Below are 18510 nucleotides of genomic sequence, written 5' to 3'. Positions count from 1 at the left end.
AGCTCAGCACAAACTTTCCCAATTCCACCCACCAGCTGTCAGCTACCCCCCCTTCCGCGAGCTCCGCCTGGCCCCGAGCTGGAGCGCAGGGCGAGGCCAGGGCGGGGTCTCGGGCAGTCTCCTGTGGATCCCGAGTGGAGCCGGCCGCCGCGAGAGTGCCCCGAGCCCGTGGGGTCGCCGCGCCCCGCAGCCGCCCCGGCTGGTCCCCCGCCTTGAGTGTGGGTCCCGCGGGAATGGGGAGTCGCCGGGGCCTGGGCCAGCCGCGGGCCGGCCTCTGCCTGCTCCTGGTGTCTCTGCAGCTTCTCCCCCGGATGCAGGCCGGTGAGCCGGGAGGGGGAAAATAGGACCCGGAGTGCAGGATCCACCGAGGCCCCCAAAGACGGCGTGCAGTCGGGAGTCGGGGGCGTGCATGGGGGCCGTGCACGTTGCGCGTGGCTACAGTGCGGTGTTGGGGGGCGAGTGTCTGACTCTGGGCGGTTTGTGAGTGCGACAGCTTGGGGGGGGTCGGGGAAACGTGTGACCCTGTTTCCTGGGGGGTGCGTGGCAATGAATGCAATTTATAGGTATACATGTGTGTAACAATGTGCATGCGGCTATTTGGAGTGAAACTCTGTGTGTGCTGGGTGTGGGAGATGACGATGATTGTACGGACCTGGGTGATGGGATATGGCCCCTGGGCGAGTATGTGATTGAGTTGTGGGTAGGGGAGTGTGTGTCTGTGTTGGGGGCTGATTTTGAGAATAACCGTGTGTGTGTTATGCGTGTGATTGTGTGTCTCTGGGTGACCCTCTGAGGGTCTGAGGACTGTGGTTGTGGTTTGGGAGGCTAAATACTTGCCCATGAGGGTGATTCTCAGGGGGATGGTGGATGGTGAGCGGGGACTAGTAGGGAAGAGGGTTGATCTGGGATTCAGAGCTCCCTTTGCGTCTCCCCAGATAGCTTCACCTTATTCCCCTTCTTTCTCCCCTGCCCCTAATTAGCGCGCGCCCACCTCCTTTCCCCCCATCTCTGCCCCCCTCCCCCCTCCCCGCCCTCCCCTGAGCCGGGATCAGCACCATGGACAGGGCCTCGGGAGGGCCTCGGTGAGGGGCGAGGCGGGGCGGGGCGCGGGGCGGGGCGGGGCACGGGCGGGGTCGGGGGGAGTGGAGGTTGCTTCCCCAAGCTGAGCGAGCCTCGGGTGTTTTTTCTGAGGAATTTCTCAGGGGCCCCCCAGGGGTCCCGGGGGCCGCCGGACGGGTGAGTCAGCGCTGACGCACGCCCAGCTGCGCGAACCTGGCTGGACGCCGCGCCCCGCCCCGCAGGGTTCTGGGTCGGGGGCGCCCCGGGGTTCGGGAAGGTCGTGGTCCCTCAAGTGGTGATTGAGGGGGGCTTCCCTGGTCTGACCCCAGGTCAGGCCCTCCCCGTAATCCCTCCCTAAGGTGAACTCAGGACCCCAACACACCCACCCCCACTTTCTCACTTTCTCCTTTTCTCTGCAGTCCAGAGAGGTGTGTGTTTATGCGGATAATCCCAAGGTGGCCTATGCCCCACTCCCACGGTCACACATCCCCACAGTCGTGCGGTCTCAGGCGTGCACTCAGAATATAAGGCCCCTAGGACACGAAGAACGTTGAACACCTGGGGCCCACGCCAAGGCAACCCCATCAGCCACCCGCCACACGGTCACAGCTTTTGTCATCCACCTACACTTTCAAACTCTCCCACATGCTTCCACTGGCATCCATACGACGCAGTCGACGTTCTCAACCAGTCACCCACTCGCTGACTTGGCCACACTCTCACATATAACCACACTCCTCCATCTCGAGTCTGAGCTATTACTATCACAGACTCCCGTGCATCACCTGCAGGACCTCGAGCTCACTGCCGGGACCCCAGGACAAGTCCAAGAACTGCACCTAATTCCTCCATCACAGGCCAAACCCTCACAGACATCGACACGCCACAAAGCACACACCCAGCTAGCCCCTGGTCCCTACAGAGTCACACACATGCTTGCACAGACTCAGGCATGGACACAATCGTGCATGTACCTATTTGCACAGACACTCACACCTAGGCTCTCCTACTCATCTGAGAGGGTCCCAGCCATGTCCCAGCCCAGTCCCTGCCTGCCTTCTTCCACATCCTAGACCCCACTTAGCCTCTCCCTGGGGTCCTGACCAGCACAGGGGAGAATCTGTGGGGGAAGGGCAAGCCAGTTACTTGACAGACTGCCGCCCCCTGGCCCTGCAGGCAGGACTCAATGCCTCTTGTGTGTCTCCTTGTCACAAAGCCAGCCATGGAAAGAAAGGGCAGTTGGTTTCTGAAAGGACATTACAGAAGGAACACAGATTGAAGCAGGAGACATTTGGGTTAGATGCTGGGAAAGACTTTTAAAATGTTAATGAGCAGTTGGTCAAGGAGAGACCCCTTCCCAGTGCATAGAAAGTGGAGTCTGGGTGAAAGGAGAGCCTGGGAGAGCCACACTGGGTGGAATCATGGACCTCAGCCCTCCCCTGGGCCCCCGCCCGGAGAGGGGGCAGCTGGGATGATCATTCCATGGGGGAGTGACCCTTGTGGTCAGCAGAGCCTGGGAGCCCAGATTTTAGCCCCAGGGGACTGTAACCCAAATACCTCTTAATAACAACCCAGCCACAGAACAGGCAATTAGAGATTAGAGATGGGGCTGGTGGAGGCAGCAGGGTTGGGGGGGTGGGTGCCGAGGGGGAGAGAGAGAGAGATGGAGGGAGTAATCCACACACAGAGATATAGAGAGGCACGGAGATAGAGGTAGGCAGAGAGAAACAGATGTGAGACCGAGGGAAATACCAATAGCAGAGACAGAGAGCTAGAGGGTGAGAGAGAACTGGGAAGTAAGAGAGGGAGGGAGAGAGAAAGACCGATTCAGAGTTGGACACAGAAAGTGGGACAGAGAGAAGGCAGGGAGGGGGAGAGAAGAAAAAAAGAGCAGAATGAGGTTGGGGGCAAGAGAGAGCTGAGGTTGAAACAGGGCTCTGGAGAGTCTGGAGACTGAGGGGTCTGACCCAGGAGAAGCTGGGATGGGGGTGCCCTCATCCAAACCCCTGTCTCCCCCAAGTCTGGACCCCCACCCTGGATCCCAATGGTGAGGTCAGTAGAGCCGCCCCCCTGGGGTGAGGTCATGGCAGAATCTGGCTCCTGCCAAGAGGCTGGGTCAGGGGGTCAGTGGAACAGTCTGCTGTGGGGGAGGGGAGATCAGGCAGGAGTTTGGGGCTCAGGGGAAGACCCCGCCCACCCTTGCCCAAGCCATGTGGTTCCACTTAGCACTGGCCAGGCTGCACCGGGTGGGGCTGGTAGGACGGCCTGGGTTAGGATCTCACTGGACCAGTCCCTTCCTTTGCTGGGATGAGAGGGAGAGGGTCAGAGGGAGGAGGTCAGGAGGTTATCAGAGAGAGGTGATCAGAGGATAAGGTCAGAGACGGTGATAAAATGGGGAGGTCCACAGGTCAGATGGAAGAAACTGGGATAGGAAGAGGGAAGAGGTCAGGTGGTAGTCAGAGGGAGGTGGTCAGGGTGAGGCAGAGGAAGATCAGAGCGGGTGGCCAGGAGACATCAGCGGGGATCAGAGAAAGAATGGTCAGAGGGAGGAGGCCACGAGTGATGAAGGTCAAGGAGGAGGTCAGAGGGAGGAGGTCATGGGTGATGGTGGTCGAGGAGGAGGTCAGAGGGAGGAGGTCACGAGTGATGAAGGTCAAGGAGGAGGTCAGAGGGAGGGGAGCCCAGGGAAGAGGTGGGGAGAACACACACAAGGAGCCCCTCCTCTCTAAGCGGGTTTCCCCTGGCAAGGGGGCTTCAGGCCTGGGAAGCAGCCCCAGGGAGCTGGTGCGGGGGAGTGTGGAGAGGGGGACAGTTTGGCTCTGGGGCTCAGGCCAGGAAGCTTTGATTCATCCCAGAACTAGGTCAGCTTTTTTTTTTTCTCACTGAAAACCAAGGGAAAAAAACCGGAGTCAACAGGCCGATGAGGCTGGAACAGCTGTGGAGTGGTGAGGGGGGTATGCTTCCCAGGCCTGCTCCTTCCCCCTGACCCACAAACATAGCTGGGGGGGGCTGACTCCCCCCAACCCGAGCCACTCAAGCAGAGTGCTGGGCTTGTTGTGACTGCCCCGCACCCTGGCTTCTTTCCGTAGCAGACCCTGTGGATGTGCTGAAGGCCCTGGGCGTGCGGGGGGGCCAGGCTGGACTCCCTGAGGGTCCCGGCCTCTGCCCCCAGAGGGTGCCGCAGGGCGACCGGGCATTCGGGGTGGGCAAGGCCAGCACTCTCGGTGTCCCCACGTGGGAGCTCTTTCAAGGTGAGTCAGGGTGAGAGGGGCTGTGGTTCATCCTGGGAGCACAGGTCCCAGTCAGGCCATCTGAGCTGCCCCTTTCTCTCTGCCCTCCCAGCTGGGCACTTTCCCGAGAACTTCTCCGTGCTGATCACTCTGCGGGGCCGGCCAGCCAACCAGTCTGTCCTGCTATCCGTCTACAATGAGGGCGGTGTCCGGCAGCTGGGCCTGGCGTTGGGGCCGGCTCTGGACCTCCTAGGTGACTCCTTCAGCCCCCTCCCCCAGCAGGTCAACCTCACAGATGGCAGGTGAATATGGGGAGGGTGGGAGTCCCAGGAGAGGTGAGATGAGAGCACGCCCCCACTGAGACTGTCCCCTTGTAGGTGGCACCGTGTGGCGGTCAGCGTGGATGGTGGGATGGTGACCCTGGTGGCTGACTGTGATCCTCAGCCCCCCGTATTGAGCCAGGGACCTCGATTCATCAGCACAGCTGGACTTACTGTGCTGGGGACCCAGGACCTCGGGGAGGAGACTTTTGAGGTAGCACTTCAGTGATGGGGGAAACTGAGGCAGAAGGCAGGAGGGAGATTTGTCCACAGCCTGAATCTGGAGAAGAGAACGGAGAAGGGAACTATCCAGCTTCAACTCAGCACCAGGAAGCTGAGGAAGGGAGTGCCAGGCATCATGGTTTATCTTTGTGGCATGTGCCTGTGAGACTGTGCAGCCATGAATTGATCATTTGTGATGGTGCACACTTGGCTTATGGTGGGAGGATAAGGGTGTGATGTGTGACGGCGCTGTTGGCTGTGTTGGTGTGTGATTCCAGCAAGGCAGAGAGTCGTGTGGCTCTGTGACAGATGTGTTTTCGATGTGGTCATGACAGTCCAGGGAACTCATCATCTTGTTTCCCTCCTTATACCTTGAAGGGCACCTGGCACACAGTAGGTGTCACCATGTGCCGTGAGCGAAGGAACAAATGTGCCTCTGATGGGACAGATGTTGTGGGGTGTGGCTTGTGGTTGTGGTTTGGTGTCACCCTGATAGAATCTTCCTTCTCTCAGTTTTTTGGGGCAGAGGGATTTCTGGGGCTATGGTGGGGCTACCCCCTCCCTATACTTAGCCTGCTTTGGGTGGAAAAACACCAGACCTTGATGCTTGGAATGGGGGTCAGAGTCAGCCTGCAGACCCCTTCCCAGACCCCCACTCTCTCCCCAGGGAGATATTCAGGAGCTGCTGATAAGCTCAGATCCTCAGGCTGCCTTCCGAGCCTGTGAGCAGTACCTTCCTGGCTGTGACGACCTGGATCCTACAGCCACAGGGGTGAGTAAGGGGCTTGTCCTGAGGTCGCTGGCTGAGTCATCCCTGGCTCCAGGTCTCAGGAATGAATGAATTCTGAGCCCTATCCAGGGGGCTGAGTGACCCCTGCCCTTAAACTGTTCTTAGGCATGAATGACCTTGACTTCAGGTCACATAACTGACCCTTGGCCCCTCATCATATGATTTACCTTGACCCCAGGTCCCAGGGCTGAGTGAGCCCTGGCTTTAAAACATAGGACCAATGGACCATGTGCCAGCATGACCCCAGGTGATCTGAGTGATGGGGCCTCCACTCAGGGAATCTGGACCCGACTGGAGTCCTCTTCCCAGGTACACCAGGGGGAGCCAGAAACCCCTCCCCCTCGGCGGAAGGGGAAGGGAAAAGGGAAGAAAAAAGGGCGAGGTCGTAAGGGGAAGGGCAGGAAGAAGAAGAACAAGGAAATGTTGGCCCTGAGTCCACCTCCTGTCTCCCTGGAGAACCAGGTAAGGGGTCTGCGATTTCTCCCTTCTGTTCTTTGACCGCCCTGCTTCTGGCCTCTGATTCCCACTGATCCCTTGTGTCTCATCCAAGGTCTCTTCTTCTTGTCTCCAATAACTGACCTTTGACTTCTCTCAGCTGACCAACCACTGTCGAGGGGTCTGGTCCTGTCTTAGGTGTTCTATCATATCTCCCTCCCAACTTCCAGGTCTGCAGGGGGACTAGAGAGAGGGGGCGCACCCAGTTGAGTACCTTATGATTAGGGGGCTCTTGATGAGGGCTACTGCTTAAGGGGAACCACTAGCTGGGGTGAATGATGGGCTCGTGAGTTAGCGTGTCATTGTTTGGGGTTGACTGGTTGGGGTCATGGGTGAGGGTTACTCATTGGGGGTCGCTAACTGGGGGGACACTATTAGGCCTCCCTGATAGAGATTGCTGGTTGCGGGGATCGTTGTAGAGAGACGCTGACTGAGGTTGATGTTTGGGGGCTTCCTAGTTGGAGGTCACTGTTGGTGTTACTGGTGTGGGGGGCTCATTGCTGAGGATCGCTAGTTGGGCACGTCACCAGTGGGGGACCACTGATTAGAAGGCACTAGTAGAGTCACCAGTTGGGGTCACTAGCTGGGGGAGTGCCTTTCAGGGGATCATGGATGAGATAGTTTGGGAGTCCCCGATGGGTAAGTCGTTGGGAAGTCATTGATGGGTCACTGGTTAGTGGAATTACTGTTTGGGGGTCGTTGATCGGGGAGCACTAGTTGAGCTCACTCATGGATATTCGTTGTCGGAGGATCTCTGGTTAGGAGGAATGATTGGTTAGGGGTCACTGGTAGGGCTTATTGGGGGTCACTAGTTAGTACTTATTGTGGGGGGGTCATTTGTTGGAGAGGTCTCTGGTTGGGAGAGTAACTGGTTGGAGTCATTGATGGGGGTCATTAATTGGGGGGCCACTGATGGTTCACTGGTTATAGAAATAACTGGTGGAAGGCCAATGATTCGGATTATTAGTAGGTGTGTATGGGTCATTGCTTAGGTCCCTTAGTGGGGATCACTTGTCATGGGTCATTAATTGGGGGTCATTAATGGGTCACTGGCTGTAGGAAAAATTGGGGGCCATTAGTTGGGGGTCACTGGGTAGGTGTCCCTGGTGTGGGCCACTGGTCGGGGTCCTTGGTTGGAGGGTCACTGGTTGCACTACATCTGCTCGCCGCATCAGTGGGGAGAAAGAGGGTTATCACTTCAGCCTAGAACAGAGACCCCAGGAGTAGCCTACCCTTTCTCAGCCCCTTCTTTAGTCTTCACCTGGGCCCCCATCACCTGCTGTGTGCCCTTGACCCAGTTCCTCTGCAGCTGTCCAGACCAGGAGGACCTCCCACTCCTTCTCTGACTGCGGCCTGGCCGGCTGACCGACTGCTGAGATCTGCCTTGGGAGAGGACATATGGGATAGGCTTCCAGGAGTCTGGCCCTGAGTGGTGGACATTGACCCTGACCCCTGGGCTTTGGAGCCAGCCCCGCTCTGCCTTCCAGGCCTTCCAGCCCTGCCAGCCCTGCCCCTCCTCCACACACAAGGGCTCTCCCTGCTGGCTGTCCTTGTCCAGCCAGCACACCTTCGCCTGCACTGGCCAGCCCCCTACCCCATACCCCTCTGATGTTTTTTTGGGAATCCTCCTCTGACCCCCTCCCTAGACTGGGTGCTCTGGGAGAGAGAGTCTGTCTCCTCCTTCGTCTCCCTTTTGTCTTGGTTGTCCTGACCCCAGACCTGGTACCCTCTCTGTCCTTCCTCCAGACCTCCACTGACATCCCCAAGACAGAGACACCAGCTCCAAATCTGCCTCCGACTCCCACGCCTTTGGTCATCACCACGACTGTAGCCATTGGCAGCAACGTCACCGTCCTAGAGGTTGTGGGAAGTGGACAAGGCTGGAAGGGAAAGTCCTGGGACAGTGGTGGTGGCAGACAATGAAGAGGTCAGGGGTAAACTTTGGTCTGTCCCAATGTCCTCAGGAGAGCTTGGACCCTGACAAAGGAACTGAACTGGGGACCGTGGAGACTGAGTTAGCCAGAGAAGAAGAAGAAGAAGGTGGTCCCACCATGGGCCCCCACTTCCGGGCAGCAGAACAGTCATGGAGGACTGAGCTCCAGATCTTCGCTGTGCGTCTGGGTGGCTGGGTTAGGTGCAGGGGGAGGGACTCCTACCTGGAGCCACACATAGCTGCATTCTCTTTTTTGCTTTCTTTTTATCTTGCCTAGAATGCCTTCCCACCACCCCAGTGCAGTTGACAAATATTTATCTACAGATACTATGCTAATGTGACAGGCATTGTGCTAATGAATGGCTCTGTGGGTAGGGTGATTCATTTGGTTTTTAGCCTAAGCCTGATGAGAAGCCACTTGAGATGGAATACAATCTGACTTGGGAGTTTTCAAAGCTCTCTCTGGCTGCTGAACAGCGTATGGGCTGTAGGGGGAGCCAGAGGGGCAGCAGGGAAACCAGCAGTCTAAAACAGAGTGGTGACCTGGATGAGGGTGGTGGCTGTAGTGGTGGCGGTAGGGATAGAGAAAAGTTGGACAGACTGGGGACATGCCCCATTTTGCTCTTGCTGCTGTATGTGGAGAACGATGCAGAAATGACTGGGTAGATGCACGGTGGCACCACTGAGTAGGATGGGGAAGCCTGATGGAGGAGCAGGTGGAAAGTGACAAGGATCTCATTTTGGATGTGCTAAACTGGCAACCCTTGTTTGATTGTCAATGCGAGTGATTGGTTAGAAAATTCTGGAGTTCAAGGAAGATGGTCTAGCCTGGAGATAAAGACTTGGAACTCATCAGCGGAGAGATGCTATCTTCAGTCAAGGGATGAGATTGCCTAGGAAAATAAGGCAGACGGAGAAGGTGTCTAGGTTCTAGCTTTGGTGTTGGACAGGGGAGAAGGTGAATAATCCTAACCATCTTGCTCTGAGTGCCTGTTATGTGCTAAGCATTGTTTTAGCTTCTTTATCTTCCCGTGGGATATATACAGTCGGCATTCACCCACACACTTTGCAGGTGAGGCCATAGGAGTTGGATAAGTTGCCCAACATTGCTCAGCTATTGAGAGGCAGCTCCAGGATTAGGACTCCACACTATGCCCCAGGGTTCGTGTTTTTCACCTTGCTGCAGCATGGCCAGCTTGAAACTGGAGGATGAGCTGCTCAAAACATACTGGTTGAAGAAAGGACAGCAGAGACAGCTCAGAGGGTGGACTCTCTGCACGCATGTGTGCCTGTGCGTGTGTGTGTGTGTGTGTGTGTGTGTGTGTGTGGTGAGTGGGAGGTAAGTTAGCTGAGAGTTCTATGTCTCAGTTCCAGGGCTCACACCTCTTCTCTTTTCATCCCCTGCCCCAGGGCGCTGGGGAGAAGGGAGAAAAAGGAGAACCCGCCGTGATTGAACAGGTGAGGGGCCTGGGGCTGGAGGACGTGGCGGGGTCTGTGCTAGAATGGGGGTCACACTTATTTCTCCCCCAGGGACAGCAGTTTGAGGGACTTCCAGGAGACCCAGGACCCCAAGTGAGTCATGGCTGCATTCCCCTCTTCTTGTCTTTTACTTCCAGTTGGGGTATTTTATCCTCTGGGGTGGGGAGTTGGGGTGTAATGTTGCCAGATCATTTGAAGACGATTGGATATTTGAGGCTCAAAAGATGAGTAAAAATAGGGGTTGAGATGTAAAGTTGGGGGTTTATATGTGTCAGTATAGTATTGAGGGGCCAGGGGTGGCTCGGTGATGGGGTAGGAAGGTCAGCATGGGGTCAGTGTCAGTGGTGGTTTGGAAGTCAGCCTGGCTCAGACTTTGCATTTGTCATGACCTCTGTTCCTCTGTCCCCAACAGGGGGTGGTTGGCCCCTCAGGTCCTCCTGGCCCCCCAGGATTCCCTGGGGACCCTGGTCTACCGGTAAGAGACTTCCTCTGGGGTGTAAACTCCTGGGGGAGTGAGGTTTCAAGTTGGCAGCATGGCTGCGACTGGAGCTGGCTCTGACCCCGCCTCTTCATCTTCCTCGCCATCTGGGAATTATCATTCTGGCTCCTCTTCTGTCTCTGGGAGGGGGGGCTATCCCCTGCCTTTCTCCTTCTGTCTCTATCCCTGAGTGTCTTTCATCTCTGTCTTTCTCCCTATGTCTCTGTGCCCGTTTCCTCGTCTCTCTTTTGTCTGTCTGTCTCTTTCTGTTTTTGTCTCTTCCACTTTTTATGACTCTTTCTCCTTCCCTCCATTTCTCTTTCTCTCGCCTTCTCTCTCTTCTCTCTCTCTCTCTCCCTGCCTCCATCTTTCTCTCTCTCCCTCCTTTCCTCTCTCCATCTCTCTGCCTTCACCTCTCTCTCTCTCTCCCCTCCCCCCATTTCTCTCTGTCCCCTCCTCCCTCCATTCTTTCCTCCATCTCTCTCTGTCTCTGTCCCTCTCTCAGGGCCCCGCTGGCCTCCCAGGAATCCCTGGCATTGATGGGATCCGGGGTCTACCAGGCACTGTGATCATGATACCGGTAAGAGGCAGATAGGATGGCCCAGCCTTGGGGAGTAGAATCCTGACCAAGGAGGGGGGGCCTCTCCTGGAGGCTCCCCTCACTACTAGTTGCCCCCTAGTTCCAGTTTGCAAGAGGCTCCCTCAAAGGACCCCCAGTCTCCTTCCAGCAGGCCCAGGCTCAGGCAGTCCTGCAACAGGCTCAGGTGAGTGAAGGATAATTGGGAGACTGTCAGGGGGAGAAGGGAGGACATTGAGAGAATGCCAGAGATGGGAGTTGGTGAGTAGTCAGGAGACAGGTGGATATTTAACTTCTGATGATGGCTTTGTTCCCCTGTCTCTTCAGCTCTCTATGAAAGGCCCCCCTGGCCTGGTGGGGCTCACTGGGCGCCCAGGCCCCGTGGTGAGTAAGGAGGCTGCGTGGAGTGGGGAGTGCATCAGTGGAGATGACTCTAACTCAAACTCCCTCTAAATGCATTACCTTATCTTTCTTCCTCCAAGGGTCTCCCTGGGTATCCAGGTCTGAAAGGAGAGATGGGAGAAATGGGGCCACAGGTGAGATTGGTGGGGGTGGGGACAGGGTTGATGGGAAGGGTCTTCTCACAGGGCTACAGGATAAAGTGCTAGCTGGGGAAAATGGCAAAGGGGCTGGGGTTACCCTTGCAATTACTGACATTTTTCTTCCTCCTTTCCTTTCTCTTCTAGGGCCCCCGAGGACTTCAGGGACCTCTTGGACCCCCTGGCAGACAGGGAAAGATGGTGAGTGACTCCTAGGTCCTCAGCTCATCCCTTATCCATCTCCCAACACCCAACAGGAGCCTCAGCTCTGTGCTCCCAGGGTCTGCTGGTGTCATTGGTGGGATAAGAGCACTGAGGACAGGGAATGACAGTACACTGAGGGTGTGACAAAGGAGTCTGGCCAGGTCCCCGAGTCTGGGAGGACTTGCAGAGGAATGATGCTTGAACTGAGATCTGAGGTATAACCAGGGAAAAAGGAGAGGAAGGGCATTCCAAGTAGAAAGAACAGCACATGCAAAAGAAAAGACTGCCACATTGGGGGAAATGATGAACAAGATAATTCCAGATAGTTTTTCTTTTAAATTTATTTTTTGGCTGTGTTGTGTCTTTGTTGCTGCGTGCAGGCTTTTCTCTGGTTGCGGTGAGCAGGGGCTACTCTTTGTTGTGGTGTGCGGGCTTCTCATTGTAGTGGTTTCTCTTGTTGGGGAGCACAGGTTCTAGGTGTGTGGGCTTCAGTAGTTGCAGCACACGGGCTCAGTAGTTGTGGCCTTCTGGCTCTAGAGCACAGGCTCAGTAGTTGTGGCGCATGGGCTTAGTTGCTCCGCGGCAGGTGGGATCTTCCCAGACCAGGCACCGAACCCGTGTCCCCTGCATTGGCAGGTGGATTCTTCACCACTGTGCTACCAGGGAAGTCCTCCAGATAGTTTTAAAGTGCCATGAGGAACATACAGCAGGGAAATTAATGGAGACTGAAGATGAGTGTTCTTAATTTTTATGATGATGATAACTTGAACTAGAGAAAGGGCACTAGGGCTAAAGAATAATGGATGGGTTTGAGATATATTTAAGAGGTCAAATTGGTACATATAGAAGCCCTCAGCATAAGACACTGCATGAGGAAGGTGCCCGATACATAGTAGTAGATATCTTGATGATGTCACTTCCCCCATAGGGCCGCCCTGGAGCAGATGGGGCTCGAGGCCTCCCAGGGGACACAGGACCTAAGGTAGGTGATGGGGCCAGGACTGGGACTTGGAGGGACTGTCAGGGCAGAGGATTCAAAGCTCAGCTGGCGTTTCTTTCTTTCTTTTTTCTTCCAGTTTATTTTAATTAATTTATTTTAAAATATTTTTTATTTAGTTATTTATTTTGGCTGTGCCGGCATGCAAACTCTTAGTTGCGGCATGCATGTGGGATCTAGTTCCCCGACCAGGGATCGAACCCGGCCCCCCCTGCATTGGGAGCATGGAGTCTTTCCCACTGGACCCCCAGGGAAGTCCCTCAGCTGATGTTTCTTTGTGCAGGGTGATCAGGGCTTTGATGGCTTGCCAGGGCTGCCTGGAGAGAAGGGCCAGAGAGTGAGTGTGTGAGACCCCTCCCCCATATCCAAGCCCCCTCCCGATGTTCATGACACCCTCCCCACCCCCAGTATCAGAGCCTCCATTCCTGGGTCTGAGTCCTTACCCCTCATACCCCATCTCCTTTCCTGGGGGCTGGTCTCCACTTTTTGACTCTGAACTGCCCTCTGTGTTCCCCACTCCAGGGTGACTTTGGTCATGTGGGGCAACCTGGCCCCCCAGGAGAGGATGGTGAGAAGGTAAGTTTGGAAGAGAGTTAGGGGGTGGTTTGGAGGCTAGAAAGCCAGAACAGGAGCCTGGGGGAGGGGTGAAGGTCTGCACTGGAGAGTCAGGAGACCCCAGTGGGGCTCAAAGAGACAGGCTGAGAGTTGTGGGGTTAGGACTAGAGTTAAGAGGTTAAACCCAGGATTGCAGGTCCAGGATTGGGGTCAGGGGCCTGAATCAAATCACATATACGCAGTTGGCTGCATCCAGCCACACACTCTGACTCTGAGATCCCCTGGAAGGGGCTGCTGATATGAGAGAAGGTGATCCTCTGAGGGTTATATATACCTCCTCCCTCCCCAAGTCATATGCTTTCCCACAGGGAGCAGAGGGACCTCCAGGGCCCACCGGCCAGGCTGGGGAGCCGGTGAGTATCAGGGACCCCTGGGCCCCTCGCCTGGCACAGGGGAGGGAGTCAGGACTCATAGGACCTCAGAGCAGTGATGCTGGAGTAACATTCCTACCTCCTTGCAGGGCCCCCGAGGACTGATTGGCCCTAGAGGCTCCCCTGGCCCCTTGGGACGCCCGGTGAGAATGTCACTGTCTCTCTACATCCCATTTGTCTTTTTCTCACCCTTCTCTCCTCTGCGTGTCCATTTCTGTTGCCTGGGTCCTCTGCCCACTCACCTTTTCACCTGTGCTTCTCAGTGTCTCAGACGCAGGCTCCTGTGCATGGGTCTGCCCTGGTCTCACACCCTCTCCTCCCCCAGGGTGTAGTTGGAAGTGATGGTGCTCCAGGTGCCAAAGGAAATGTGGTATGTGTTCTGATCCCGGACGCGTTCTGACACTCTGACCCTAGGACCACCCATATCCTTGTCCGCTCCCATGATCCCTCCATTTCAACTTCCCTGACACCTCAACACCATAATCCCTTTCGGCTTCACAGAACCCTCACTTTCTCCCCAGGGTCCTCCAGGAGAACCAGGCCCCCCAGGACAGCAGGGAAATCCCGGGTCCCAGGTTTGAGCTTTCTTTCCTGACGGAGGGGGCGGGTTGTAGTGGGGCTCAGCCGAGGTCATAGACCACTCCTGGCTTCCCCAGCCTCTGCACTTGCTGCCGCTTTCTCATGCTTTCTTTCTCTCTTTTTAAAAAAATGTTTCCAGGGAATCCCCGGCCCCCAGGGACCCATTGGCCCTCCTGGGGAGAAGGTGAGTGACAACTCTCCCAACCTTCCCTCCCCTCCCCCAACATCTTTTCCCTTCAACTCTGCCTGCAGGAAAATCTTCCCACCAGGGCCCCTTTTGTAAACCCTGGATAATGATAAATTGCAACATTCCCTAAATAAGCTCAGAGTTACCAAGTGTCATTACTTGGGAGGGGTTGATGGCCAGAAACAGAACCGCACCAAGGCTAGATCAGAAGGGGATATTGTCAGGAGAGAGGGGAACCCTCAGAAGCCAGTCATAGGAAATATTACCAAGACTCATGGGCCAGGAAATTCCTTTGTCTCGGGTCTTGTGGTGTCATCTTTCTTCCTCTGCACATCTGTTTCCATCTCGCATGAAAAACAGGCTTCTTTCTATTGACATCTTAGTCTGTTCTTACCCCAACTTCTGTTTCTACACACACTCTTGTGCTGCGCTGTCACTGTTTCAGTCCCCAGTTCCTTATGACCTTACAGTTTCTTTATCCAAATCTATCTGATCATAGTTTCTATGAGGCAAGATATCCCTTACCTCAAAATTTCAGGAGAGAATCTGATTGGCTTATCTGGGCCAAGTGCCCGCCTCTGGACTTGTCAATGGTTTGCAGGACATAGTGGGTCACCTCATGCCTGCCTAGGCCCACACCTCTTCAGGTGGAGCTGTGGGTTGGAGGTGCTTCTAAAGGAAGAGGTGTGGCTGGGGAGTCCCCCACCCCAGCACGTCTCTCACACTGTTTTTACATCCCTTGTCTCAGCCCTCCCAGAAGCAGAGGATTTCTGAGGCACAGAGAGGGAAGAGAGCTTGTCCAGGGTCACACAGCAAGTTTGGAAGAGCGGAGGATAGGTTTCCTGGCCAGTAGCATCTGTTTTTTCTCTAAGCTTGAGGTAGCTGTATGTCTGAGTAAGGACGTTCCTGGTGGAATGCCAGGCTCTGAGACCCTCTGTCTCCTCCTACTATTCATCTTCTTTCAGGGTCCCCCTGGGAACCCAGGAATTCCAGGCCTCCCAGGATCTGATGGCCCTCTGGTGAGAACTAGGTTCTGGGAGAAGGAGGAAGGAGAAGTGGGGAGGCTTGGGAATTTGGATGGCATATCAGGTCTCTGACAACTTAGAATGTTTATCTCCTAGGGTCACCCAGGTCATGAGGGCCCAACAGGAGAGAAAGGGGCCCAGGTGAGTGACCTGGAGAGGGGCTGATTTGGGGATGAGGGTTGGCAGGCAGGGCCAGGAGTCGGGGGCTATTAAATGAGAAGAGAGATGAGGGCACTGGGAACATGGAGGGGGAAGAACAGGATGGCACTCATCTTATGTCCATCTCAGGGTCCAGCAGGGTCGGCAGGCCCTCCGGGCTATCCTGGACCTCGGGGTGTGAAGGTAAGTGATACTTGGGGCCTGCAGAGTTTTGTTTTGTTTTGTTTTGTTTTTGCCTGTGCTGCGTGACTAGTGGGACCTTAGTTCCCCGACCAGGCATCAAACCCAGGCCCTCGGCAGTGAAAGTGCGGAGCCCTAACCACTGGACTGCCAGGGAATTCCCTGCAGATAGGGTTGATTCATCAGCATTGACTTCTGGAAGCCAGCTCTATCAGAAACTTCTGTATGTGTGATGAGAGGAATCAGTCTGCCAGGCAAAGTGTGGTAGAAGTGACAATATATAGCTACTTTGGAGCTGAAAAGCCAAAGGGTAACAGTACAGCATGGTCGTCACCTTGTAGCTGAGAACAGTTAAACCCATTAGAGGCTGAACCCATTTCAATGTAAGCACACACATCACATCCAGGTCCAGGTCAGCACACTGTAATCAAGCAGAGGGTTGTTTTAAAGCTCAACCCCAGAGCCATACAATCTGCAAGCCCAGAAATGCTAAGACAAGCTGAGAGCTGTACTGAATAGAGATTCACTGTTGACCAAGTGCAGGGACATTGGAATTCACATCTGTATGGTAGCTGAGTCCAGTTACATTGTAGCCAGGTACAGGTAGCCATTACCTGTAGTCTAAAAACAGAGTTTGATGGTAGCCAAGAGCTGGCTCCTCATACTTTTGCATTATAGACAAGCTTAGTTACACTATAACCAAGGAGGTGGTTATATTGTAGCTGGCCACAAAATCCTGTGGGTGTCCAAACTCAGCGTTCCATTGTAGCCAGGCATGGTTTTCTATATATAGTTGACGGCTATGTTGCTGAGTCTAGTTACATGGTAGCCATGGCCAGAGAACAATTGTAGCCAAGCTCAGTTACATTGTGGTCAATGAATTGCCCTGTGGCTAGAGACAGCCATGCTATTGTCAAAACACACAGTTATATTGTATCCAAGTATAATTTTGTTGTAGTCACTGAGTTTGGTTAATATCGTGTCTCCCTGTGGCTGGAAACAGTCATGCTATTGTGAAAACACAGTTGTATTGTATCCAGGTACAATTTCGTTTTAGTGGCTGAGCTCAGTTACACTGTAGCCAAGTGCAGCTTTTCTTGTGGCCCAAGCCCAGAATTTGGCGTGAGCAGCATCTGGGCTTGCACTGAGCAGTCTTGCTGTAGCCAAGCACAGACTCCCCTTGTTGCCAGGCACAGAGTCGCATTGTAGCCAGCACAATGGGAAACATTCCTTTGCCTTTAGAATGCAGCCGGCGCCTGGAATGTTCATCCTCTTTCTCCTGCCAGAAGGAACTGTGGACACAGTGTCCCTGGGAGATGGGAATCAATTACTTGGAAATTTGGCCTTCCCTGCACACCCCCACACAGATGACTTTGGGAGGCTGCCAGTGGGAAGGGGCGGGGGAGAGGCAGCCTCTTGCACACAATACTAGCAGACTTTGGGGAAAGATAATTTCCTCTGGGGCTGACCCTCACCCCCCTTCCTCCAGTCTGACATCCTCTTGGGACTCTCCTGGCTGTTTCAGGGCAGGGGACTGAGTCTGGGGCCCTTCTTAAGTGGGGGGAGGGGGGACCTGAGAGCTTTTATATTTTTCAGGGTACCTCTGGCAACCGGGGCCTCCAGGGGGAGAAAGGAGAGAAGGTGAGAAGGGAGGGGATTCCTTGAGGGGGGAGCCCTAATAATGGGGCTCTGGCTGTGTCCCTTCCCTGAAGCCCTGACATCTGATCTCTGTACTATCTTCCACCCAGGGAGAGGATGGCTTCCCAGGCTTCAAGGGTGACGTGGGGCTTAAAGGCGATTGGGTAAGATGACCTCCAGAGGAGGGGTCTGGTGGATCTGGGGGACTTGGGAAATAGAAAGAGGGGGTGAACTGGGACAAAGACAGGAATGACAAAGGGACTGATGTCAGGAGTTCTTTTCTATTCCAGGGGCAACCCGGACCCCCAGGTCCTCGGGGAGAAGATGGTCCTGAAGGTCTGAAGGGGCAGGTGGGGCTTGTTGGTGAGGAGGGGCCCCCAGGCTCAGCTGGGGAGAAGGTGAGTGGACCTGGTCACCCCCTCCAGTCTATACCCCAGCTTTTAGCTGCAGGCAAGGTGTTCCCTGGCCCTTTGCCTTCTGCCCTCTGCTTTTTTTTTTTTTTTTTTTTTTTTTGCATTTCGCGGGCCTCTCACTGTTGTGGCCTCTCCTGTTGTGGAGCACAGGCTCCAGACACGCAGGCCCAGCGGCCATGGCTCACGGGCCCAGACGCTCCGCGGCATGTGGGATCTTCCCGGACCGGGGCACGAACCCATGTCCCCTGCATCGGCAGGCGGACTCTCAACCACTGCGCCACCAGGGAAGCCCTGCCCTTTGCTGTTTTATCTCCAACTTCAGGAGGCTCTCAGCTCCTTCAATTCCCCAGCTCAGCATTACAGAGCAATTCCATGCACATTATCTTATTTTTATCCCCATAACCACCACAGGCAACAGACATTTTTACCCCCATTTTACAGACAAGGAAACTGAGATTTGGAATTGTTGAATGAGTTGCCCAAGGACATACCCCTAGCAGGCAGGGGCCAGGACTTGAACCCATGTTTCCCTGAATCCCCCCCTCCTACCCCTGCAACCATGCCCCAGCCTTCCTGCCCCTCCCCCACTGACCTCCAAGTTGCAGTCTCTGACCTTTGTCCCATAATCTCTCTGCAGGGCAAGCTTGGGGTGCCGGGTCTCCCAGGTTACCCAGGACGTCCAGGCCCTAAGGTCAGAAGCTAGCAGGAGGGTGGTGGGCAAGGGCAGGGTTCAGAGACTGATTAACATCTGGGGGTCCAGGCTGTGGTCTGAGGGTGTGAGCTGTCCACCCCATGGGGCATTGAAAGTGTAAGATGTGGGCTTTGGCATCAGAGAAACTTAGGCTCAAATACCCAGCCTTATCTGCTAAGTGACCTTGAGTAAGTCACACCTTACCTGCTAAATGATCTTGAACAAGTCTATTGAACCCATTTTCTCAGTTGCGAAAGGGAGATACCAGTAGTATCTACCTCATCAATTTGATTATGATAAAATTGATGATTTTGGTGGTAATAAAACTG

At 54.9% G+C, this 18510-nt stretch overlaps 1 protein-coding gene across 1 annotated transcript in view; it reads left to right on the top strand.

Moving 5' to 3' along the window:
- The first annotated feature begins 202 nt into the window (after positions 1-202).
- The window catches only part of COL5A3 (collagen type V alpha 3 chain), a 38406-nt gene continuing 20098 nt past the window's right edge, over positions 203-18510 (top strand). The window contains exons 1-31 of the mRNA XM_082622117.1: positions 203-321; positions 4149-4310; positions 4402-4591; positions 4667-4823; positions 5499-5603; positions 5931-6083; positions 7863-7976; positions 8081-8227; positions 9460-9507; positions 9580-9621; positions 9941-10003; positions 10512-10586; positions 10687-10770; positions 10911-10967; positions 11066-11119; positions 11270-11323; positions 12255-12308; positions 12607-12660; positions 12846-12899; positions 13247-13291; positions 13399-13452; positions 13635-13679; positions 13831-13884; positions 14028-14072; positions 15041-15094; positions 15197-15241; positions 15389-15442; positions 17036-17080; positions 17188-17241; positions 17368-17475; positions 18128-18181. Coding sequence (XP_082478243.1) covers positions 234-321; positions 4149-4310; positions 4402-4591; positions 4667-4823; positions 5499-5603; positions 5931-6083; positions 7863-7976; positions 8081-8227; positions 9460-9507; positions 9580-9621; positions 9941-10003; positions 10512-10586; positions 10687-10770; positions 10911-10967; positions 11066-11119; positions 11270-11323; positions 12255-12308; positions 12607-12660; positions 12846-12899; positions 13247-13291; positions 13399-13452; positions 13635-13679; positions 13831-13884; positions 14028-14072; positions 15041-15094; positions 15197-15241; positions 15389-15442; positions 17036-17080; positions 17188-17241; positions 17368-17475; positions 18128-18181 — 2412 coding nt within the window. The 5' untranslated portion in view covers positions 203-233. The remainder of the gene's footprint in view (positions 322-4148; positions 4311-4401; positions 4592-4666; positions 4824-5498; positions 5604-5930; positions 6084-7862; positions 7977-8080; positions 8228-9459; positions 9508-9579; positions 9622-9940; positions 10004-10511; positions 10587-10686; positions 10771-10910; positions 10968-11065; positions 11120-11269; positions 11324-12254; positions 12309-12606; positions 12661-12845; positions 12900-13246; positions 13292-13398; positions 13453-13634; positions 13680-13830; positions 13885-14027; positions 14073-15040; positions 15095-15196; positions 15242-15388; positions 15443-17035; positions 17081-17187; positions 17242-17367; positions 17476-18127; positions 18182-18510) is intronic.

Source organism: Mesoplodon mirus (genome assembly GCF_964341445.2).
Source record: "Mesoplodon mirus genome assembly, chromosome: 5".
Lineage (NCBI taxonomy): Eukaryota > Metazoa > Chordata > Mammalia > Artiodactyla > Ziphiidae > Mesoplodon > Mesoplodon mirus.
This window is presented reverse-complemented; position numbering and strand designations above follow the sequence as displayed.